At 50.0% G+C, this 26156-nt stretch overlaps 1 protein-coding gene across 1 annotated transcript in view; it reads left to right on the top strand.

Annotated features, from left to right (window-relative positions):
• Nucleotides 1-21677, top strand: part of LOC117588624 (mucin-5AC) — a 72820-nt gene extending 51143 nt beyond the window's left edge. The window contains exons 3-9 of the mRNA XM_034280044.1: nt 14847-15881; nt 15943-16056; nt 16130-18053; nt 18438-18612; nt 18736-19097; nt 19204-21366; nt 21455-21677. Of these exons, the coding sequence (XP_034135935.1) occupies nt 15600-15881; nt 15943-16056; nt 16130-18053; nt 18438-18612; nt 18736-19097; nt 19204-21366; nt 21455-21591 (5157 nt within the window). The 5' untranslated portion in view covers nt 14847-15599 and the 3' untranslated portion in view covers nt 21592-21677. The remainder of the gene's footprint in view (nt 1-14846; nt 15882-15942; nt 16057-16129; nt 18054-18437; nt 18613-18735; nt 19098-19203; nt 21367-21454) is intronic.
• Nucleotides 21678-26156: the final 4479 nt, after the last annotated feature.

Genomic DNA, 26156 nt, shown 5'->3' with positions numbered 1-26156 from the left:
TCGCAGTCACGCAAAACGAAGCACATAATGGGAAAGTGCCAAAAAGTGTAAAAAAAAGAAGCGAAAAGCAGCAGCAACAGAGTGGGTTGGACGGAGCAGGAGCTGCATCAGGATGGGCGCAGGACAAACTCGCGGTGGAGTGGAGCTAACAAAAAAACAACAACAACAAAAAAGGCGATGGACTGCAGCCGCCTCGCTCTGACGCACGCACTTCCATGCCTCACGCATTCTCCGGCCCAAATACGAAAAAAAAACACACACAAAAAGGAATAGCAGGAAAAGCAAAACTGTAAAAAACCAAAGCAGCAAAAAAAGGACTAAAAAAGAGTCAAAAAATAAAATGCACGCGCACAAAAAGTAGGCAACACAAAACAAAACCCAAAACCCGAACCACGGACATCGCGCCGCTGCTGCTGCTGCTGCTGCTGTCCAGAGCTCTGCCTCTGCATCTGCCACTGCACTGGCACATCCTCTGTCCTCTGTCCTGTGTCCTGTGTCCCATGTCCTACCCTGCTGTTCCCTGTAAGGCCTACTTAATGGGTGAGTCGGTGGTGGGGGAAAGCCGGCCGGCCGGCAGCCAACGCAATGACATTGAATGCAGATGCACAAGTGGGCGCCATTCCCATCCCCCGCATCTATTGCCCCAACAGCGCTGCCAGCGACGCTGACGTCGTGTGTGTGTGTGTGTGTGTGTGTGTGTGTTGCCAATAAAATTAAAAAATAAGTCAATGGAAATCGAACGAGTGACGCACACGAGTACGAGTGCGAGTGTTGCCAATCCCCGTATTTTTTTTTGTATTATTTTTTGCAGTACGTTTTTTTTCGTGCGTTGCAGCAGCAGCAGCCGAATGCATCTGTCGGTGCGTACGTGTGTGTGTGTGTGTGTGCAAAACAACCCCCAAAAAAGGCCACACCACACGCACGCATCCGACGAGTCCGAGCCGACCATTTGACCAGTCGACCAGTTATGGGCGTTTTTTGTAGGCAACACACACAAAAAAAAAGGACACAAAAAATGCAACCAAATATTATAAAAATGCAACTGCAGCGAGGCTGCAGAGGCTGCAGCGCTGCTTTGTCTGAATGCAACTGCAACTGCAGTTGCAGCCACGCCACAGTTAATGCAGGCAGTAGGCGGGTGTGGTGCGGCAAGGTCGCGGGCAGCAGCTGCAGCAGCAGCAGCAGCCGCGACAGCAGCGACAGCAATTCAAAAATAAAAAAAGAAACCAGGACAAAACAACCAAAATAAATAAATGCGCGCGCGAGGCAACAAAGTGGAAATTATATAAAAATGCGCTAAAATCGGTTCCACACACACATGCAGGAAGAGAGAGTGAGAGAGAGAGAGAGAGAAAGAGAGACACACACACGCACAGTTAGGAATTTGCTATATACGCGCGCGGGAGAGAGTGCAGTTTGTGAATTTTTGCGCTGCCTACTTTCGGGCGTAGCTGGCCACTAGTGTGAGCAGACCAACCAGCAGCCGGAGAGAGGGTCTGAGTGGGAGTGGGAGTGGGAGTGCAAGAGAGAGAGAGGGTGAATGCATGTGTGAATGCGAGGGCACGTAATATGTTTGTTTAATAGGCCTAGAGCGCGGCTCAATTTGCATTCACGCGAGTTTGTGTGAGTCGTAGAAGTGTGTGAGTATGTGAGTGTGGCAATGCATCAATATAGTAGATTCCGCTTCTCTCATGTCTTGTTCATAATCACATAACATAACCCACACAAACACAGAAGTTGTCTGACTTGCACCATTATAACTATCCAATTTTAGACGATTTATAAATTAAAAACGAGTACAAAAAGCACAATAAAAGGGTATGCCAATGGCAGCAGATTTGTGTCCAGCTGCCACTCAACTTGTTGATTGCCTCCGGCAGGAACAGGAACAGGAACAGGACAGCTGAAGCATGATGAGATCCAACCAGGTACAGGCAGAGCCTGGCTCTGGCACAGTCCCATCACGGTTGCTCATGGAGGAATTCTCGCTATCAAAATCATGGAAAATCATCCATACCCAGGCATCGGCGGCTCGCTGTGCCATAAATTATTGTTAATTGCCTGCAAAAAGCAAACAAATTCTGCACTTTTAACCGAAAAATTTGTGGCAATTTATCAGCAGCAGCAGCAGCAGCAGCAGCACGCATTCAACTGATTCAAGTGCATTTTGCAGCAATACCCCAACAAAGGCATCCCTTCCCCACAGCCCCAAGCCCTACAGCATCAGCCACACAGCGAAAACCGGATGCTCTTTGCTGCAAAAGTAATGCTAATTATTTCCATGGACATACTGCATAGATGCACCCCACGAAAGGGTATTCTCGGTTGGGAATACAAAAAAGTAAACATGTTCTTTTTTTTTGTCCCAGTGACGGGGAGTTGGTCTGAAATGCGTTTGAGTTTTCGCTCGTTTCAGCTTTCAGTTCATTTTTTTGTTTTATCATTTTTGGGTCCCCTGACTCTGACTCTGCCTCTGACTCTGACTCTTCGATGTGCAATACATTTTGCCTATTGTGTGTGTAGACATATTGGTCACCCCATGAGAGGGTGTTGCTGGGGCTGGTGTCTGGTGTCTGGTCTGGTGGGTGTTGCAGCGACTTTTCAACACTTTTTGAAGGCAAATTGTTGTGCTCGTTGCAGCTGCAGCTGCAGCCTATTGTCAGCGCTGATTCTGGAAGAATCGAGAGACGTGGAGCTCCCTCCTTGCCCAGCTGTGTGCGCCCAAAAAAGAAAAAGAAAAACATCATCTAGTAAGGGGGAGTTGGTCACACATGCTCGGATGGTCTATGTACTCGATTGGGGACCGAAATGCGAGTAACGGTAATGCAGCAGCACACCCAAATATCACATTAACATCAACGACATGCTTCACTCTGTCACTCTCTCTCTCTCTTACTCCCACTCTTTCTGTCTCTCTCTCTTTGCCGGCTCTATGTGCGTGTAAATACATAATGTGCGCAAAAAAAGGACTCGGCAGGCAACACAAAAAAAAAAACAAACGAAAAAAGTCCAAAAAGAAATGCAAAAAAAGTTTAATAATAATGATGAAAAAATGACCGAAACTTTGTACATGGCTCGGCCAAGCACACACACAAGCACAGAGACACAGAGACACAGAGACAGACTGGAGCACAGGATGCACGCTCAGGTCCAGCCCACGCCCGTGGCACGCCTACTGCCCCCCACTGCCTGGCTGCCACCACAGTCCGCGCCAGTCCCCATCGTCCGCCCAATTGCATCGCACGCACGAAAATAAAATGCAAATGCAGCAGCAGCAGCATCGGCATCGGCATCGGCAGCCACCCAAGGGGATGTGATTGCAACTAGGGGTGTGAGTGTGAGTGTGGGGTGGTGTATAGGCCGGATATGCCATTGCATTTTTGTTAATCACACAAACACACACATGGGATATACGCACAGACGCATACAGCTGCATTTTATTTGGTTCATTTTTCCTCTTTTTGCGTTTCGGGTTTTTGCTGTTTTGTTTTGCTCGTTTTCTCCACTGACATCATTTTTTTTTTGCAACTTATTTTGTGTTGTGTTTTCACTTTTTGTTTTGCTTGTTTTCTGCGTTGAGCGTCGGGGCAGGGGTAGGGGTGGGTTGGGTTGGCTTGGGTGCACGGTGTGCGTATGTGTGATGTGTCGGTGGGTGGGGATGGATCCTGGACTGGACAAATTACACATACGCCGCGTGGCACATACTGCGATGCGTGTGTGTGCGTATTATGAAAATGACCTGCAGCCAAGCCAAATAGAGATACAGAGAGAGTGGGAGAGAGAGAGAGAGAGAGCGAGAGAGAGCTAGAAGGTCAGCAGGAGAGAGTGAGAGGCATTGGACCGCGACAAAGTGCGTAAGCTCTTCTCTAGCTTCCTTTTGTCTCACTCTCTCATGCCACCGCCACACGGCCAGCGACTGTCGCTGCTGCCTACGTGAGTGCGCATTTGATTTTGGGCATTAGCGTGCAAGGGAGGAGCAGCAGCCAGGAAGCTGCTCTGCTGCTCTGCTGACTGCCCCCTGCCGCCTGGCCCCTCTTCAACCAAACCAAACCAAACCATCGCCGCATCTGGCAATTTCCAACGATTTCCCTGCCCTGGACTGGGTATTTATCTATACTTTTGGATTACATTAACGTTAACGCGACGGACGCCGCAGCAGCAGCAGCAGCAGGAGCAGGCAGTCAGCAACCATTTCCATTTCCTATTTATTTTTATTTTATTTTCTTGTTTTTTTTTTTTTGTAATTTTTTTGCAATTTTTTTCTCCCCCCCCCCCCCACTGCGTGTGTGTGTGTTTGTATATTGGGCTCTTATATAAACAATAAATTGTTATGCCTACGCGCAGTTATTTATTTTGATTTTTGTGCAACTTTTTGTGCATTTTTTTCCCGCTTCCCTCCACCCCAAGCTCCCCAGGCTCCCCATACTGCACGGATATATATTCATTCATGTACTTATATTGATCAATACATGTGTGTGTGTGTGTGTGTGTGTGTGTGGGTGCGTGTGCTGAAAAAAGGCAGCCATTTTTAAAATGTTTTAAAATATAATGTAATGCTAGAGCCATGCGTGGATTGAGTGTCCCCCTTTGGGGGCGCCCTTTAATCGGAGCTCCCGAAAAGAGCTTACAGTGCCTCCCCACAGTGCCACGCCCATGCCCACGACCACGACGATATCCTGATTCACGTTCAGGATCCATTTCCTGGTCTCTACTCCATTCGGTTCATGTTGTTTCCTTTTGAATGCTTTTTTCCCTATGTTTTTGGTGGCCGCTTTTGGCCTGCTTCTGCGTTTCGTTTTTTGTGTGTTTACTCTGGTCTTAATGAAAAATGGCTGGACCACAAAAAATTAGCATAAACGTTTTTAATTGATTCCGTTAGCCAGGTGAGATGCAATTGCAACTGTCCAGGCAACCGCCACTGCCACCGGGACACCGGGACACCGGGACACCATCCATGGGCGATGGGTTCTGGAGAGTCAAGAAAGACAGAGAGATCCCCATGGAAACTGCCTTATTTTTCCGTTTTTTGTTGTTGTTTTGCTTTTGGGGCTAAAGGCCAAAAAGAGAAATCGTCGCGAGTGAGTGGCAAAAACAAATCCCGATCTCATGATGATGCGCCGCCACAGCAAATGCGACACACAAAGCACCCAAAAACTTTCTACGGTCTCCCATTGCCACGGGCACAAAACCTGAAGAATGCATCCACGCAGAGAGGCAGAGAAACACAAACACAAACACAAACACAAGCACAAACACACTCACCGATCGATCTTACATGATTTAAGGGCAAGCATCTCTTGCGGCTCGGCTCCCCCTTGCTCCAGCGATCCAACGCTCCAACGCTGCATCTTCAGCTTCAGCTTCTACTGGGCCCCATGCCAAGCCATAGAAAGCTGTGCGCAAATTGCTCAACCACCACAAGGGATCTCTGCCGCTGCTGCTGCTGCTCCCTGTGGGGGGGGGGGGGGGGCAAGGGCATCGGTGCAGGGCAGTTGCATGCCCGAAACTCGTTTGTGTGTGCCAAAAATTGCAAACCCACAAATCTTCTTTCTTCTCTCTCTGTGTGTGTGTTTTTTTGTTGGTTTTTTGGAGACCTCGAACAAGTTTGTGTTTTTTTGGGGGCTTTGCTTTGTTTCTGTTGCTGTATTTCGTTGCTGTTTTATTTTTGCGTAATTTTTGTGTAATTTTTAGTGCCACTCACGATCACATGCACCACATGCGAGTGTGTGTGTGTGTGTGTGTGGCATTGCATGGGTCTAAAAGTGATGCGCTGCTGCTGGCTCACATGTGTTGTTTGTGTGTTGGCTCTGCCTCGCAATTTCGGCAAATGACTTCACTATCTGCCAGCCCCTCTGCCCCTGCCTGCCGGCACATTTCAACAATATTCCATTGCCCCTTCCACAAACTACGCAGCGCAGCGGCTGTACTAAGATTCGGGGATCGGACTCGGTCTCGGTCTCGGTCTCGGACTCGGACTCGGAGTGGAGCAGCGAGGAGCAAAGCGGTGTGCATGGCAATGGGAATGAGGCGAAGCGTTTGTAATTTCCAAAAACAAACTCGGGCGACGAACACGCGCGGCCGAGGTTAACGGCTTCAATGCAACTTTTTTGAGGTTTCGCACACACACACACACACACACACACATGTATGTGTGTATGCATTAATATAACGATCGCAGCTCAGCGACCTAGCGAGGGCACAACACACAAAATTTAGGAAGTAGCCTGGAGAGAGAGAGAGAGAGAGACGACAGCGACGGCGGCAGCGACACTGACTTCGAATCGGTGGGCTTTTTGCATGTGTGTGTGTGTGTGTGTGTGTGTGTGTGTGAGTATATGCACATTTCAAACTATGGGCTACCTTCCCCTCTTTCCACATGCATCGCCCGACTGAAGATATAAAGACCGAAAGGCCGAAAGAGAGAGAGAGAGAGAGAGCGAGAGACGATCTTCGTCAAGCTTCGTTATTTTGTTGTTCGGCCGCTTTGGCTGAGTAATTTTTGCCAAAAAAGTTTTTGCCAAAAAATTGTGCGCTCTCTTGCACTCGTTCTCTCTCTCTCTCTCTCTCTCTCTCTCGTTCTGCTTGTGTCTCTTTTCACTGAGTCATTTCGTAGCTGCGCTCAGAGCTCTTTGTCGTTTGCATTACATAGATATCTGACTGTTCCTCTCTCTCTCTCCCTCTCTGTCGCTGCTGCTGGTTCAACGCTCGTTAGCTGCCCCGCACCCGCAACCCTCCCTCTGTCCAGGAACAGACCCTAGCACAGCTTTGCCCTGCCTTTGGGGAAGACTGTACAAAGAGAAGTAGCCAGGCAGGCCTGTGACTCCAGCACTGATTCGGAATGTGACTACGACTGGGACTGCAATCTGGAACCTGGAACCTGGACTGTGACACACACACAGCCAGGGATACTCTAATGCTGCAGCTGATCCATAGGAAGGGCTGGTAGTGGCTTCTCCCTGTCTCACTCGATCCTCAGAGATTTCGGCAGAAACTAAAATCTTAGTTGTTGGGCTTCTGGGGATCAATGCACTCTCGGCATTCTGGATCTCTCTTCTATGAGTGCGAATGTGAGTTTCAAGGTGATCCTCCATGGGAGAGAAACTCCAGCTTCAGCTCGAATCTTTGGTGCACTTTGAACCCCGCAAAATGATATATTCATTATCAATCACGCTTCTGGTTAGCCGCCAATTTAGACGGCACTCTGGCACTCTAACAACATCATCAACACGACGAGCATAACAGCCACAAACGGGACTAGGAGCAGCGGGATTATGGGCATTAAATGATTCGTCACACACAACCCCCAACCACCGCCCACAAGGCCGTAAAATGAGCAAGCAACAAACTGCCACCAAACTGGTAAAACAATTCACAAAACTACCAACGAGGAACCCAAACCCAAACCCAAAACCCAAAAACCCAAACCCAAACCGTAAGCGGCAAGCAACAGCAACAGCAACCAAAGCACCACTCTATTATCCCATCAGAAATGCCAAAAAGTTCAAAGTTCAAAAAGGCTTAAATGCCACAAAAATCAACACTCTCTCACATGTGCGTGTGTGCCTAATAGAGCAGGAACGGGTAGGCTGCAGGATAGAGAATGTTTTGCTTGTAGCTTGCAGAGTGGGAATGGGAATGGGAATGGGAATGGGAATGGCTTAGAAGTGCCGCCAAGAGGCAAACCACTTAAGTACCGCCCTATACACGTCGTAAAATTGCTGTGAAATTTTCACACTACAAAAACTTTTGCCCACCCAACAAAACCCACAGAAGAGCCCAGCAAAAACAGCAGCCAGCGGGTTGGGGTGTCCGGAACAGGACGAGTTAGAGCCAACACCAGAGTTTGGGTGTTAATGATGATGAAGTTGTTGATGGGCGTGTGCCTGCCTGTCTGTCTGTCTGTCTGTCTGTCTGTCTGTCGTGTGTGTGTCTGCCTGCAAATGAGCTAGATTTTAGGGCAGAAAATTCATCATAAAATCACTTAAAATGATATTAACCACCCCGTTCTGGCAGCAGCAGGACCTGTCTTACCACACACGCACACATATGAGGGCATGAGGCCGGATTGAATCGGGTAATTGCGTGTCAAAAACTTCTCAACCTCTGACCTCCCCCTGCCTTCCTGTGTGTGTGTGTGTGTGTGTGTTTGTCGCACAAGAGAAACCCTTCCAGCTCTGTCCCGTGCCGTCCTAATCCTTTGATGGGCCTAATCGTTGCCCCGCTAGCACTGCCTCATCCTGCCTCATCCACACACACACACACACACATGCATCTCATGCTAATTTGCGGACAGCCGCCTTCGTTTGACTTGGCTTCCGGTTCTTGTTCGGATAACGGCAACCGGACACCCCATAAAAACTTGGACCCGGTTGTCAGGGTTGCGCGGGGTGCGGGCTGCGGGCTGCAGAGACCGTATGTCAGCACTGGGCTGGCCACAGGCCAACGGGGGCAGGGACAAGGGGCGCACGGCAGCAAAAGTGGCATAAAAGTGTTCAAATCATTTTAGGGTTAATTTCCGCCTCCTTGGGACAGAGAGAGAGAGAGAGAGACCTTCGGGATGGATCCTTGAAGAAGTTGGCGCTTTGCTAATTAATTCACATGATACCTGGGAGACGCTACCCCGTTACCCTTTACCCTTTACCCTTTACCCACTGCACTGCAGAGTGGGGAGGGGTTAGAGACCATCTCCAGAATTTAAAAGCCACATCATGCGCTACATTGGGAAACTTACCCAAGAGTGAAATTGTTTGACGCACGACGCAACCCGAGGGCAACCCTTACCCAAGGACCAGCCTCAGCCTCAGCCTCAGCCTCATCCCTCATGGCGCCCACAAGCTAAACACATTTGTGGGTCAGTCAATCTACGACGTGCCGGGCGACGAGTGTGAAGAAAATCCGAGAGTTTCACTCTTGAATTTCTAATAAATTCATAGGCCAAGGACATGGGAGCCAGTGAGCCAGTGAGCCAGCGAGGGGGAGTGCCGCAGTGTGGGCCTGTCTTTGGGCAAAAGCCGTTTAAGTGTGTGCTCCCTGCCCACTTCCCACCCACCCCCTTGCCATTCCACTGTGTGTGTGTGTGGTTTGCTTTTCATTCATGGCTTTTGGCCTGCTGATGATTATGTGTGTAATTTCCAATTATGACTTCCTTTGACGTGGTTTCATTTCTCTCGGCTGAGCCAGTCCAGTCGCGGGGTGAGGGGTGCCAGCAGGTCGGACAGTGGTTGGTTGGAGCAACCGGGAGACGGCGGGGTATCGTCGGTGTCTAAGGCTAAGGTTTATCCCACCCATTGGTTGCTTTTGCTTTTGCTTTTGCTGTTGCTCCCTGTGATATTGCTTCATTTGAATGCTCACCCCTCCCCCCAAGCACCACCAGGACATTCAGGATACCCGCTAGCCACAAACACACACACACACCACACATGACCACAAAAGTGATTCACACGCTCCAGGCTGGGGTCAAGGCGGTCTTTGGTCTTTGGTCTTTGGTTCGTGTGCGAGGGGGGAGTGCGCTCCTGACTTTCTGGCCACAGCATCTTGCCTTTGTCCCCCCACCCGCCTGTGACCCTGTGTCAGGGTCTGGATCTCTGATAGCGGGCGAGCGATGCTCCTTCTTTTTTGTTGTCTCTGTCGTCGCCTGTCGTCCGATGGTAATCCCTGATTTCTGGTTATTCCCCTGACCCCAGCACCAGCACCAGCACCACCCATGTGTGCGTGTGTGTGTGCGCCCGGGTGGTGTCGTCGCATTGGCATAATTTGTAGGTCATGCATATTTGGCATGTTCGACATGTTTTCTTGGTGTTTTACATGATAAACACTTAAGGGTGATAGCAAAATAAAACCCACACGCAAACAGGACGAAGGACTTACTGGGCTGTATCGCTATTCGTGTGCGTGTGTATGGGTGTGTATGTGTCCTTCCCGAAGAGAACTTTATTTGATTTTCAAGTGGGGAAAAACTTTGCCGAATACCTCCACAGCGCTCCGCTCCCACTCCACTGGCTCCTCCGCTGCCACCCGTTGCCGATTTCGGGGCTGGCAACTTCAATCAAATGCTAGCCGCACACTCGAGAGTGCGTTAACCGGTTTGTGCAACATCATTGGAAGCGAATGGATGGATGGAGGGACTGTTGATCCCTCCACGGAACAAGTTTTGTTAGTTCCGCCTCCCATCAGCGTAACATTTGTGTCCAGGGACTGCAGTCCCAGTCCCAGGCCACGTTTTAGGCGCATGTGAAACGAGGCAGTCGAAAGCTCAGCTTCGACTCGATCTCAAGCTGCACTCAAATGTAGGGGAAGGGAGAAGGTACATGCCCCATGCCACTGCTGCTCTCAATCTTCGGAGCTTTCTATGTAGGTCGCTGCAATTTAATACTTGAGCCACCGAGTGCTCGACTCTCAGCTGCATTCCCCTGCTCGTTGCCCCGTTCCCATCCACATCTGAGGCCGATTTCGTTTTCGCTTTGGGCCCAATTTCTGAGCTCGCTAATGCGCTTCGTTTTTCAAATCGTCCTCTCAGAGACAGAGGCAGAGGCAGAGGCAGAGAGACGAAGACAGCGGCTGAATGCAGTTTGCCTGGCCAAAAACCGGTTTCACCCAGGGACAGAGAAACTGCAGCGGCATCTAGCTGGAAGGAGCTGCCCTCTGCCCCCCTGTCCCCCTGTCCCCTGTGCCCGTTTCGTGCTCTTCCCTTCGATTAAGACATCAAACAGCAAAAGTCGCTGCTCGAGTCGATAGTCGATAGCGTCCCATAAATCAGGCGAGCCTTTAATCAAGGACCAACCACCGACTGACAGTATCGAAACGGCTCTAGCCTGACCTATAGACGGTGAAACGTCTTGAGGGCTCAACAGGCGAAAAACAAGGCCCAAGGTCCAGCACCAGGATAGCCCAAATTAGGAGCAGGAGCAGGAGCAGGAGCCAGTCAGTCGGCAAAGTATTCCACACGATTTGTTGGTGCCCGTAACCGTGACAACGACATTCACATAAGGACACGCGCCACGCACACACGCACACATATGATGTGTCTGGTTGCCAGGATTACTGAGGCAGACAGATGGAGACTCCGTGTCACGGGTGGCGAGGGGGTGACTGCTTGACTGCTGCCATGGAAGCAGCAGCAGCAGCAGCAACAGCAACAGCATCGCTTAGCCTTAGCCTTAGCCTTAGCCCGGTCCTCAAGGTCACTGGGAGCCATATTAAAGCTGCCTTAAAGCACACAGCATGGCACCTGAGAAGCTCGGCAGCACCTCCCTGATAGACAAGGACGACGCACACACACACACACACACACACACAGCGCCACACAGCAGGACTTTGAGGGCAAGCAAGTTGCAACCTGTTGAGAGCAGCGACAGACTCCGAGCTCGAAGAGAAAGAAGCAAAAGAGAAAAGCTAAACGCGAGAAAAATTCCCTTTTGAGGGCAGGGAAGCGCAGAGACGCAGACGAAGACGCAGGATACAGGAGCAGCAGAGACCGATGCCAGTCGGCATTGTGTGTGTGTGTGTGTGTGTGTGTGTGTGTGCCACCCACCAGAAACTGATTCATGGCCTAATCTATGCCTGGGTCTGAATGGTGGTCAGTGTTTGTTGAGACTTTGGCTTACAGGTGGTTTCCCCATATGCGTATGTCCCCCATCCTGCGAACTTTGAACTGTCTCAGCTGTTTGGATAATTAGAACAATTCTTACCACAGCCCACAGCCCACAGACTGGGCAGGACACGACCGAGCGGAGCTTTTGTTACCCCATTCAGAGCTTGACGTCTGGCATCAGTCAAGCCCGGGCCCAGTTTCGGCCTCGGTCTCAGTCGCCCACAGCCAAAGAATGGACGCTCAAGGTCGCTTCTGTTCTCCCTGCTCCTGCAGCACATTTACCTGTTACCTTTGCCCCTAGTTCCCAGGCAGCCTTGAAACGTCGCTGCCTTGATTTCTGTTGCCTTTGTCTTTTTTTGTGTTTGCTGGCCTGCGTTTTGGCGTGGAAATTTATCAGTTTTGTCGCACTTTTGCATGCTTTTTTCTAGCGTTTGCTTGGGAGCACTTCTTCTTGTTGTAGTCGACCCATGCCACATGCCACATGCCCCATGCCACATGCCTCATAACATGACAGCTGCAAAAGAAAAACCTGACGTCGATGCCGAGGCTGCTGTCGACGTTGGCGTTTGTGAGAGCTGAAGGAAAAACGACGCCAACGCAACGAGAGTGAAAGTCTTCGTTGGGCAACCCACATGGGGACGTAGCAGTCGCACGCACTCACACACACACACACACACACACACACACACACACACACACACATAGAGAGCGCTGACGTCAACGCCAACGCCGACGCCGATGCCGATGCCGACGCCAATACTAATACCATCGCACACGACGAGGTTCCTTTTCGTTGTTTTCGCCTCGTTTTCTTCGCCATTTTTTTTGTTCATTTTCCCTTTCGTGTGTTGTTGTTGTTGTCGCTTGTGTTGATGCTGCTCCTGTTCCAGCTTTGGCTTGGCAGAGATTCTGCTGCTGCGACTGCTACTGTTTATTTTGGTCGCTGGATTTTCTCCCACGCCTCCCCAACCCCAATACCAATCCCAATCCCACTTCCACTCGCAGCCACCCCTCTGCGGGGAAACATTTTTCTTCTCTTTGGCTGGATGCTACTTTACTTTTTTTCCTTCTCCTCGGAGCAAACTTTTCTCAACTTTTTCTGCTTTTCTGTTGGCAGCAGGAAGAAGTAGGGGGAGGCAGGATGTGGTGGCCAGCCTCTTAGCTGGATTTACTTTGGCGCTCTCTTACGTGAATAGTTCGTTAGTTAAGAGACTCCTACGCCATAGCTTCCTTCTCTCCGCTGGGAACTGGATCGTGGGTGGGTGGGTAATTGCCTGCTTACGCTCCGGCCAATAAGCTTTTGCTCGAAGCTTTTTGGGTTGTGGACTCTGTTGAGTTCTCGATCGCCAGCGAAGTTTCAAACCCGCAACTCAAAGCTCAAAGCTTGAGCTCAATCTCTCTCTCGCTCTTCGACGCAGGCGGCAGCGACGTCAGCAGCGATCGTTCCATGCAGAATGCATGTGAAAGCATGTAGAAATTCCATTTGTAGGCGTCTCCGATTTCAGAATAACAACATTTTTGATAGCCAAAATCGTTTGAAGTTTGCCGTATTTTGTAACCGGCACTCGTCGGAATTGTATGTCTCCCGTGGCTTATCCGCAAGCGACGGAATTCTATGGGAATTTGTTTACTTTCTACGCTTTAGTTGGGCCAATCTGCACCGTGCCATTCCCATGCCTCTTCTCTCTGCATCGTGCATATTTCTGAGTTTATGAATTTTTGTCATTGCATTTTATTTTACCCCATTTTAAGTGGAAAAATGGTCATAAAATAGTCGAAATTAACCACTCTTGGCGCTCTTTAATTACCCATACAAAAGTAAGCATTAGAAAGAAGGAAATTAGGATAAATGGAACCACAGCAAGGCAACCGATTGGCGAGCTGAGATGGGAGAAATGTTCAAAATTGTCTATCAAAGGGAACGGCAAAATCGCACACTTAAAATTGTAACGGCTTCTTGTGAGGATTTGCCATGCCATGCCCCAATATATTTCCCAATTTATGTTTTAAACATAGAGAGTTGCAGACTTTTCGTCGGCAAATGTAGACCCTGACGCACCCACCATCTGTATCTCTGCAACGTGGGAATTCCTGAGAATCATGAAGAATGCAATGGCATTCGGATAGATAAGAGCAATCAGCGGTTCGGCATTTGATTAATGTTGATCTTGTCTATTGTCGATGACAACGAGATAGCTCGAAATTCAGCTATCGCTCGGATATCACGTATTCAGTAAGATTATGTGATGGCCCACCGCACCGCACCGCACCGCACCCACCAAGAAGAATCGAGCGATTGTTGGCCACATCGTGGCGCATATGTCAGTAAGCGCAGCCAAGAGCCGGAAATAAAAGACAGATGTTTTCGCACGCGGATGGTGTGATACTTACCCGTGTGGTATCCCCCACTAGAATAAACCGATTGTGTGTCGATGGTCAGGTGCAAACATATCATATGCGAGTGCTAGATCCAAGAGCTAATGGCCAAACATTAGCCACTTCTGTGGCATGTAGATGGTAAATGTTTGAAAGTGTTTAGCCAGATTGTTACCATGATAAGCCCAAGTACTTTTTAGCTGCTCTTGAGGCACGTACCTGCAGATTAGCTTTAAATTCTATTATCTGGTGGGTACAATGTTACTTGTTGTATTACTCATTGCTTAATGTTGCTTAAGAAATAGTTGGCCAGGAGCTTGGCTTGGGAGATTCTTATTGTTTTCACGGACATGCCACAAGTCCCAACCGAATTCGAACCGATTTATCGGCTTGTTTTTGGCTATGAGTTACATGTGGGTACGTGCCCGAGATTGCAGGTTCTTACGTGGAGACAGACCCTTTTTTCCCTAACGTGGGTGGTCAGTGCATCGCCCACCAAAAAATTCGTGCCTTTTGCGGGCGCAGAGTGCGAACGTGTTAAATGACGCACGAATCGTCAAAATATTTTGGTGCGTAACTCTTGCCAGTCCGTCGCAAAATACGTGAAAGAATCGTAAACAATTACGGATTGGATTGGGTGGGCTTGGAACCTTGGGCTGCAAATTGCAGGGGGGGGGGGGGGGGGGGGGGGGGATGTGCTTGGGGCGGCAACTCATCTCCATATGAATCTCAATTTCCATCTGCATCTCTGCATTGTTTTGGTGGTGCAACTCCCTCATCGGAACCTATTTTCTGCTGGTTATTTTGTCACCGGATTTTCATTATTTTTGTCCACTGATTGCATTGACAGATGTTTACATTTTCTTTCTTATCGTTGCAGACTGTGGATTGCAGACTGTGCATGACATTGCTTCCGCATTGGGCAGCTCCATTGATCACGTCTAGAACCGATTACTCATGCCAGATGAACGCAATAAGAAAGCATCGACATCGACATCGACCCATCTCCGGGCCGGAAGTAATTGCAGTCTCTCCGTCTCTCGCTCTCATCACAAAATGATATTCTCATGCATTTCGGAGCGAGTGGTGCACGGCCCTGATATCGCAGCTCGGGGGCCCTCTTCCGGTCTGTGGGGCACGTGGGGAGAGCACCGCTAGCTAGAGCCCAGACCCGAGCCCCAGACCCCAGCCGCAGACCATGCAGCCAGAGAGCAACGGGTCGGGGCTGTGTCTTTGTTTTTGCTCTAGCTTCTGCAATGCGCTCGCTGTGTCTCGACCGGCAAACATTTCTTGTACTTAAATCACGGCGCGGCCCATTGGCATTTAAGTTATGCAACATTCTCGAAAGCGAGCGCACTCCAGAGACCATTTAAGCGCGTCTGCCCCGCTCTAAGCCAACATTGTCTGACGAGAGGTAAGCGCGGTAGCAGCACCAAAAGGACCAACAAAATAGCAAGGAACGCCTGCAGGAATAGGCAGCTTCCAGAGGCCCGAAACGTGTGCTCGTTCGTCAGATGTACCCAGTCGTAGTGCGATAAGTTTAGTTCGTGTTCGTGATCCACATCAAGATTAGCCAAAAGCCTCAACCCTCGCCAAGTGGAATTGGAAGTGAAGTGAAGTGAAGTGACCCGCCATGACCCACTCTATCTGGCTGCTGCTGCTTCTTGTGGCTCTGTTCACCCTGGTGAACAGTCGCTCGATCCGTCAAGTGCCGAACGGCTACTCCGGCGGCCCGCCGCCCCATTCGCTGCTGCCCAACGGGTACTATGGACAGCCGTATGCCTACCAGGCGCCCTACGGTTACGGCTACCAGGCCCCACCGCCAGTGTTCAGTCCACCGGGCAGCTACTACGATAGTGTCTATGGCGTCTACAAGCCCTTCCCCGGCGGCGGTATACCAGTTCGAATCGATTATGTAAGTGAAATCAGGGAGGAGGTCTAGGCATCCCCACTCACCATTTTGTTCTATCCTGCAGAACAATCGCTGCTCCAAGAACTATTTGGGCATTAAGCCGCATCCCGACCAGCAGGAGTACTACTATGTCTGCCAGCCCAACTGCGTGATCTTCAGCAAGTGCCCGAAACTAGAGGTAGTCAACCGCTCTTGTCCGTGATTCAATCAACATCTTCATATCCATCTTCATCTCTCCATCTCTCCATTAGAGCTTCAACTCAAACAGTGGTCGCTGCGTGCATCGGGTGCAGCCTCAGGCCCCGCCATGTGTGAAGGAGGGAAGGTTCGCCCATCCGAGCGACTGCAGGGTCTACTACAGGTGCGACAAGAACGAGTCGCTGCCGTGGCTCTTTGGCTGCCCTTCGGGCACCATTTTCTCGCCACTGAAGAGGAAGTGCATACCCGGCGACGAGTGCCCATCGACGGAGATCTCGAACAGCGGCAGCTATATACCCGTCAACTGTGAGATCAAGTTCCCCGAGTGCACGGAGGAGGGCACCTTCCGGTCGCCCACGGACTGCGCCCTCTACTACACCTGCAAGCTGCAGGAGAGCGGCAACTATCTGCAAACCCGCTTCAAGTGTCCCGGCAGCAACAGCTATGACCCCACACGGAGACTCTGTCGGCCGCGCAGCGAGGTCAGGTGCCACGACTATGTGCCGGTGCCGCAGGTTGCCTATCCGCAGCTGCCACATTTCTATCCGTACCCAGCGCCGCCAACGCTTTACGAGGAGGACGACTACGACACGGCATCAGGAACAAAGGAGCAGACCAATGAGAAATCCATCCTGAGCTCCAAAGTGGTTGAAAAGCCGTCGGTTAATGTTGTCATTCTGCCCAAGATAACCACAACAACGGCTGCCCCTCCAAGCTATCCGTCTTATGAGTATTCACCGTATCAATACGGATCCCAACCTGCTGCCGAGAGTCTCGTGGAGGAAGAGTCCGCCAACATCAGATCCAATCCGTCGGTCAACATTGTCGTCCTACCGACAACACCAAAGTACTACAGCAAGGGAACCACCAAATACCAGTACAAAAGATACACCTATTCTACGGCCAAAATTAATGAGGTTACTGAGGCCCCGGAACAGATGGAAACCCTGAAGGCGCTCAAGGGACAACTGTCCGCGAGGATTGTAATTTTGCCTACACCCACAACACCCGACACAACCTCAAAGAGTACAACCGTGAAGCGTGAGAGCTCCACCGAAGCACCGACTGTACCTACAACGCCTCCGCACTGCGTGCCGCCGGAAACTTCTTCGTCAACTGCGGAACCGGTCACTGCCACCACAACCATAACAACGACTCAAACACCGTCAACAACGACCGCAGTTGACTCGACTACAACTCCGAAATCAACTGTAAAGCCAACATCAACAGTGACAACTCCGAAAACGACTACTGTTAAAACCACAACTCCGAAAACGACAACAGTTACAACCACAACTCCGAAAACGACAACAGTTGCAACCACAACTTCTAAGACAACAGTGACAACTCCGAAAACGACTACTGTTAAAACCACAACTCCGAAAACGACAACAGTTACAACCACAACTCTTAAGACAACAGTGACAACTCCGAAAACAACCACTATTACAACCGGAACTCCTAAAACAACAGTGACAACTCCGAAAACGACAACTGTTACAGCCACAACTCCAAAAACAACAGTGACAACTCCTAAAACAACCACTGTTACAACCACAACTCCTAAAATAACAGTGACAACTCCGAAAACGACAACCGTTACAGCCACAACTCCGAAAACAACAGGGACAACCCCAAAATCCACAACGGTTACAACCACAACTCCTAAGACCACAGTTACAACTCCGAAAACGACAACTGTTACAGCCACAACTCCGAAAACAACAGTGACAACCCCAAAATCCACAACGGTTACAACCACAACTCCTAAGACCACAGTTACAGCTCCGAAAACGACAACTTTTACCACCACAACTACTGTTACAACCGCAACTCCTGAGCCAACGACGACATCTCCTAAAACTTCGACAATTACAACCACATCTCCGAAAACTACTGTGACAACACCCAAATCTACAACTATTACGAGCACCACTCAAAAACTAACAACCACAACTCCGAAATCCACAACTGTTACCGCCACAACTCCTAAGACAACAACTGATACAACTACAACTCCTGATCCAACCTCGACAACTGTGAAAACGTCGACCGTTACAGCCACAACTCCGAAAACAACAGGGACAACCCCAAAATCCACAACTGTTACCACCACAACTGCTAAAACAACTACTGTTACAACATCAACTTCTGAGCCAGCAACGACAACTCCGAAAACGACAGTGACAACTCCTAAAACAACCACTGTTAAAACCACAACTCCTAAGACAACAGTGACAACCCCAAAATCCACAACTGCTATAACCACAACTCCTAAGACCACAGTTACAACACCAAAAACGACAACTGTTACAGCAACCACTCCTAAAACAACTACTGTTACAACCGCAACTCCTGAGCCAACCACAACTCCGGAAACAACAGTGACAACTCCGAAATCGACAACTATTACAAGCACCACTCAGCAACAAACAACGACAACTCCAAAATCTTCGACAATTACATCCACCACCCAGATTTTGTCTACTACAACGCCGAAATCGACGACCCTCTCCACGTCCACAGAACAAACAACATCGACAACTCCGAAATCGACAACTATTACTAGTACCACTCCAAAACCAAGCTCAACGACTACTCCGATAACAACAACAACTCCGAAAACTTCGACTATAACAACTACAGTCGAACAAACAACATCGACAACTCCGAAATCGACAACTATTACCAGTACCACTGCAAAACCAACAACGACAACTGCGCAACCGACAACTAGCTCAACCACCGCACAGCAGACAACAACAACCCCGAAAACTTCGACCATTAGCACCACAACTCCAAAGCCTACAACGACAACAGCATCGTCATCGTCATCGTCATCGACAAGTCCCCAAGCCTCAAGCAGCACCACACTTCAAGCAACTACAACAACTGCCAAGACCACGACTGAGGATGTACCAATCACGTCTACCGCAGCCATAAGCACTCCTACGACCACTCCTGCCGGAGAGGAGACGACTGTAACGATACCAGTCTGCCCTGATCATGGAACGACCGAAGGTAAGTGCAAAGTAAACACATGATCGTCCCACCAAACATACATGTGTGCCATCCGGGAGAAAATTGGCTAACCCACACGCAACACTTTACACTTTACACTTTACAGATACAAAAACACAAAACATTGCATGCACACAACAACAGCAACAACAGCAACAACAGCAAACTCAACTGCAAGAACTACAAGAACAAGAACAAGAAACACCAACAAGACAACCAGAACTCACGAATACAAACACCAACTCCGAATCATCCATAAATAAGAATCCGCTGGTGAGGGAGAAAGGTTTGCAGGAGCATGTGGTGTCCCACAACTTTGTTTCCAGTGAACTAAACCTTGACTACATGGATGATGCGCCGCAAGACGGCCAAGCGGAAGGGGAGGCGACAGTCGACAAGTTCACGACAGAGGATCCCAGGACGAAAAAGTCTGCAATGTCAACGTTGGCAGCGGCACATCTACTGGAGAAGCTGTTCCATGTGATATCCACCCCTGCGCCGACTACCATACGCACACCGACTCCAGGTGTGACCCTCGCCCAGATGGCCAGGCACAACCTGGCCACGTCCAAGCCATTCATGGCCGAGTCCCTGCGGTTATCCATCAAACAGCTGGCCTCAACGCAGAAGCGTTCGATTCACGAACATAACTCCCCTGTGAATTCCACGAAGGAGGAGCCCGAAGACTCTGAATATTATGACAGCGATTCGTCCGAGAACTACGCCGATGAAGCGAATGAAGTTGTGGAGCAGCAGACTACCAAGGCCATGGCTAGCACCACAGCAGCCGCTGTATCCCCGCCGCTAGAGCAGGAACCGATTGAAGCCACTTCTACCACCACCAGTCGGCCATTGCCAGTTCCTTCTTCCACAACTACTGCCAAACCGAATGCAACGATGGCTGGTGATTCGGAGTACGCGGATAACTCTCTGGACTCTGACTATGTCAATGACGAGTCTCCGGCTTCGGCCTCAGAACTGGAAAACGAAGTTCTCGCAGAATCCAAGAGCCTGGACACTGAAGCACAAAAGCTAATGCTATTGGGGCTTCTCAAAGAGAAGTTAACCCATCCAGAGGAGAACAATATGTCGATCCCAAGCACAGAATCACCACAGAAAAGTTTCCTCATGAGTTTGCTAAGAAACAAGCTAGGTCAATCGGAAGAGTCGCAAATATCCACCACAACCACGGAAACACCGCAGAAAAGTTTCGTCATGACTCTGCTGAAAGAGAGGCTAAGCCATCGGCATGAAACCAAGTCACAGAAGCAGGATAATAGTCTTCCGAATAGCGTACTCAGTGCAGAAGAGATTGAGAGAGATTCCGTCTCCATATCCACAGCAGCACCTGAACTTTCCACAGCTGTCCCTCAGACATCAAGCAGCACGAGTACGAGCTCGAGCACGAGCACTAGCACGCCAGTGCCTGAAGAGACAACGATCGGAGCATCGCATTTGCAGGCAAGAAATGGGAGAAGTCTCAGCTCTGAATATTATGATGATGAGGACTACAAGGAGTACGATTCGCCGAGCGATGGAGAGAGCACGGGCCAAGTGAATGCCACAGAGGGATCCATTGAAGGCAAGCAGGAAATGATCGAACAACGGCCAGGCACTGCGAAGCGGCACTCCATCCTGCCAGTGCCGCTGGAGCCAATCAGCGCGAGTTCTTTTGAAAATGAACTGACACTGAACTGGAACGACATGCAAGCCATGGCTGAGGCTGATGGCTTTCTGCGGGGGGCAAATCATTTTGACATTTCCACAGCTAGTTCCATTAAGCAAATACGTCCGCCACAGGGACCGAGTGCCCTGACAACAGAGGGTCCAAGCACAACACACAAAACAACAGAAACACCAGCATTAGCCGCATCAACCACACCGATTATAATTGCAACACCAACAACACCAGAAGCAGCCACAAGTGCAGCAACTGCGACATTAGCACCAGCCACAAGCAGACGACCGACAACAGCAGAATCAATCACAGCAGCAAGACACAAAGAAGTCCTCAGAGTCAACAGCAAGCCTTGGCTGCTGGAGGCACAGAATCAAACTGTACATCTAACGCCAATTTCCATTGCCACTGCACCAAGTGGCAGCCCAGTGAGCCCTGATGTTAATCGTTCGTTTCACTCATTAGTGTCCAACCCCGACGACTATGCCACCGAGAAGGTGCCCGAGCTCATCCTGAAGGTGTTTGAGCCCATCGACTTGAAGATTGTGTTCTGCCCAAAGTCCTGCGATGAGGACCATGACCACACATTTGGTAAGGGCTGAGATGAGACTCACACCTAATGGCACACTCACACTCACACTCACGACTGACATCTTTTTCTTTGAATGACTGTTTGCAGACCCAGCTGATAATTATAAGAAGTCCAATTGCTCTGGAAGCTGCGACGATGACCTGCCGCCGGCCCACCACAGCGTTGATCTGAAGTGGAAGCCGCTGACGCTAAAGGACACCGCCAGCTTTCAAACCATCACGTAGATAGGCCTAAGCCTCCACAACATTCGAGCTTGTACTTACTGCAATTCACTTCACGTATTTTGTTTACTTTAATTACACTTAATAAATAATTCATATTTTAAAAAGAACACCAACGAGAGCTGTAAAACACAGAGAGCCACAGCCTGAATTCAATGTCAAGCACAGGCAAGAGTGGGAGTGGCAAGTGGGTAGAAATGGAGCTGGAGCTGGAGCTGGAGGTGGAGGTGGAGCTGGAGTGCACACCATCCATTCAAAAGAAAAAGGAAAGCAGTAAGGGCAGAGCCACCAAAAGAAGCAGTCAAAAGTGGACACAAAAAAGAAGTTTGCACAAGGCAAAAGGAAAGAAAAGTGAACGACGAACGCCGAACGTCCTTCAGCCGCCTGCTCTGTGGGCAGTGGGCCGTGGCCTGTGTGGGCGGAGTGCTCTCTGCACATGGCACACAGCACACAGCACACAGCGGGCTGCGATACGGTATGCTGCTGGTGTCCAGAAGTAGGTGCCACCTGTTGGTTGGCAAAAGTGCTGCCGGCTGGGCAAACAAAAGAAAGAAGTCCCTAACACAATCACCCGACGACAACAAGACCAAGACCAAAGTCGCATGCAACGAACGCATCCACCCAGCCACCTAGCCACCCAGCCAACACCCCGAGTAGCACATCCACAACCACCTCCACCTCCACCTCCATTCAGTTGCACCTCCACTTTTGGGGAGTGCACACACATGCGAGTGGGAACGCAGACGCAGCTAACAGGAGCCCAGTGACGACAGCAAACGTTCGCCATGGATCTGGGGTTGAGGTGCGGGTTGGGCGACTGTGTGTCTGTGTGTGTGTGGCAAGCAAAAGAAAATGCACAAACGAGACTCGGAGGCTGCTGGGGGGAAGCATTGTTTTTGTTTGCCGCTTATTGCTTTTGTTGTCTTCGGTTGTGGCGTGTGGCAAATAGAGCATAGCAGGACACCGCTTCAACTCTCCCCCCCCGCATCTCTGATTTGCAGTGCCACTCACATGAGTAGCTTTTCCCCGCCTCCCCCTCACCACCCACCAAAAGTAAAACCGTGCCACATCTAAGCTGTGTGGCACCATCGACAGTTGCTCTGGTTTGGCTTTGGACTGCGGCGGACTCGGGCGATTTACAGTTATGTGTGCCACAAATCGGCATCAAGCGCGCTTAGCAGACATCATCTTGTTGCTCTGCCTAAATCTCCTGTGGCCCATGAATTATTCAACAGTTCAACAGTTGTCCCTGCCCCTGCCCCCGCCCACCAAACTATGGAGTACAATTTGCAATTTTCATATAGCAAAAGAGAGTCTCGGGATGTTACTTGAAATTGACTTGGCCTCGCGCCTTGTCTTGTCTTGCCACAGACACAGACACACACAAAAACAAATCTACTACCCACCCGCATGGCAGTCAGCATCCATCCGCACACATGTGCGCTGTCTCTGGATCCTTGTGCAAATCCTTTTTATGCCCGCATTATATAGTTCGCACGCATTTGCTGAGGAGTGCCTGAGGAGGGTCTGCTCTCCGTCACATTTGGCACACGATGCGCGCGTCATTCAATTCCATTTCCATTTCCATTTCCATGTCCCTGGTTCCACATTTCCACATTTCCACATTTCCATTTGCAGCGCGACGCCATTCCGAGGGCCATATAACCAAGTTCAATTACCTGTTACAGCCGTTAGATGAATTTCTATGGCCAGTACATGCCACGACTAGTTGAGTACAGTTCGTGCCTCACCCTGCCACATGTGTCAATGTGTGTGGGGGTGTGTCTCTGTCTGTGTCTGTGTCTGTGTCTGTGTGTGGCTTTTTTGAATATTTGAAATGTTTTTGTTCGCGCCAAGCCAACAACTTCGACAACATCGACAACGATGGCCCCACGCTGGAAACTTGGAGCTCAAGACAGAGTGAAGAAAGCGAATGCGAGGCAAAGAATAACGACACACTTTGGCACGCATTTGTGATAAACATAAATGAGCTTAGAAATGAACCCCGCAGGATAAGGCGTGCGCCCCCACACACACTCACATGCCTCCAACGCCCACACACTCAGGCATAGTGCAAGCCCTGCTTAGGGGCAGGAGCGGCAGGAGCGGCAGTGTGCGTGAGAGTATTGACTGCCAGGCCATGCCAGAGTAGAGTAGAGTAGGCATCAAGTATCAGGCCAGAGCAGAGCATTATACAAATGATATGACATTAGATAAGCCTAAGTGCAAATTGGCTTACAAACCGGGATTTGTGTATTCTCCGACCGACTTTGGGCGCCTTTGTTCTCTCTGTGCGGCTTAGCCCCGGCTCTTACTCGAAGCTCCTTTGCATGCCTCTGCGAGATGCTCATCACATATGCATGGGTACATGTGCAGGGCTAAGGGAATGCCAGATCATGCCCTGACAGATTGATAGTGCACATTTCAAGTGCGGCAAGGGGACCTCGAAGTCCATCCTTCAGTTTATGGAGAACATTCGTTTTTAGCACAGGATAGGGGAGAGAGTGCCATCGTCAGCGTGTTCCACTAATGAGTATTGAATTGGCACAAACCGAGGCGAAACCCTGTCCTGCCCGTCCCACACACCAAAGTGTTGCTGCGGAAGATCGTTTCTTTTTGTGTATGGGAATTTGTATGGAAATCTGTATGTGGGTCGCTCCGCGTCATTTATGGTTTCTTTTTGGCTGCACGAGAGACCAGAGAGTGTCGTGTGCTGTCCTGCCCGTCCTGTCGTGCACAAAAAACGCCAAAGAACAACCGTGAATCGTGTGCAGAAAAAGGAGCAGCAGAAGCAATAACACCAGTCGAGGCACTGGAAAACAAAGCCAAACCGACATTTCCTCACACACACAGAAGCACTTACTGGTAGGAGGTGGAGGAGCAGGAGTGCATGGGGGCAACACGGAGGAGCAGCTGAAAAAACTGCCAAAAAATTCGTCCTTGATTCGTTGCAGTTTCTTTTTGGCATGCCCCGCCGACCAGGTCTGGTCTGGTCTGGCCTGGCCTGGTCTGGCCTGCTCTGGCCTGCTCTGGTTTGGTTTGAATGTCGTGCGAGTTGTGAGTTTTCTAAAACGAAAGCAAAAAGATGCACACGCGGACACGGATACGGATACGGCTGGCAACTGGGAGCTGGGAGATGGGAGCTGGGTGTGGGCACTGGAGTGGCGCCTGGGCTTGGGCATTTGCAAGGACATGACATGGCTGTCGAGTGGAGATTGTAGACTGAGGACTGGGGCATGCAGCCAGAGCTTCAGAGTTCATCGTCATGAATGAAATTCCCCGATTCCCCGCTGTCTGTGTGAATGGGTGTCCATGTGTGCGCGTTTGGGGGGTGAGGTTGTGTTTGTTGCTCGTCTTTTGGATTGTACGACTGGCATCATCATCATCTTCGTTGCAGTCTTTTTGGACTTTTGCTTGGTCGACTCCGGACGCACTCTGATTGCTTTTAGCTTTTGCCACTCGTTGTCGCAGTCACTTTTTGTGTGCCACATTTGTGGTTGCACTCCTTTTTGCTCTCCTACTTTGACACAACTGCCTGGACCTGCGAGTCGTTCTCCATTTTTTGTATTCGTTTGGACTTTTTCGTGGAATTTAGCAGCGGGGGTGGCAGGGGAGCAGCTGGGCGCTCGCTTAGCTGATTTTTTTCATGTGATTTCGCTTGGCTTGCTCTGTGATTTGGTCCACTTCGCCGCAGCTTGGCACAGATGCTGCAAAGAGAGTGTCGGGCGGCAGGCGGCAGGCGGCAGGGGAACGCTTTGTGTCCAGATTTCGTGGGTGAGTGCATTGGCTGGCGTGCTCCGGCGACCGCTTTGTGTGTGTGCCCCTTTCAATCACTCGCCCGGCATGCACCGGGCAAATGGCAACAATTTGCAACTCACCGTTGAGTGCACCAGTTACCAGTGCCACTCCGCCCATCCACCCTTTTGTGACTCCACAAAAGTGGCTCCCAAGTGGCCCAAGTGGAGGACTCTTGAAGCGTGTCGCGCCCAAATCCGTTTCAGGCACCGACTACGACTGCCGGGTCGGAGTATCCGTGTCGTGTTTCTTGACCTCTCATAGCCCCTACACGCTGCCACTAACAGTCTCCCCTCCCACAGTCCTGTCCTGCCCCTTGGCTGCGGCATTGGCAAATAAGCATTTGCCGCATTTCGTTTATATGAAATTGCATTAAGGTTGTCCTTATTATTTATTGACTTAATTGATTTTAAATATGCATAAAGCTGCGGTCCATCCAATATTTGTCTTTGGCTGCAAAGAGCAAAGCGCAAAGCGCAAAGGCGGCGTCGGCCGCGTCAGCTTTCAATTAGCCGGCCCCAAACATGGTCGAGCAGCAGCAGGACCAAAGGCAGCAGCAGCAACGGGACGAGAACGAGTACGTGGAGGTGGTCGAGAGGCTGGAACAGGTCCTGTCATGGCACCCGTGACACGAGCTCTCGTTGCGCTTCGTTTTTAATTTGCTGTTTGCATTATCCGATTTTCCGATTTTCATTTTTGATTTTTTTTTGCACAGCGCCCCCCCACGCACTGCAAATATTTTTCTTTCTTTGATGCAATTTCGCTAGTTTTCC

The sequence above is a fragment of the Drosophila guanche genome, unplaced genomic scaffold (genome assembly GCF_900245975.1).
Source record: "Drosophila guanche unplaced genomic scaffold, DGUA_6, whole genome shotgun sequence".
In the NCBI taxonomy this organism is placed as follows: Eukaryota; Metazoa; Arthropoda; class Insecta; order Diptera; family Drosophilidae; genus Drosophila; species Drosophila guanche.
This window is presented reverse-complemented; position numbering and strand designations above follow the sequence as displayed.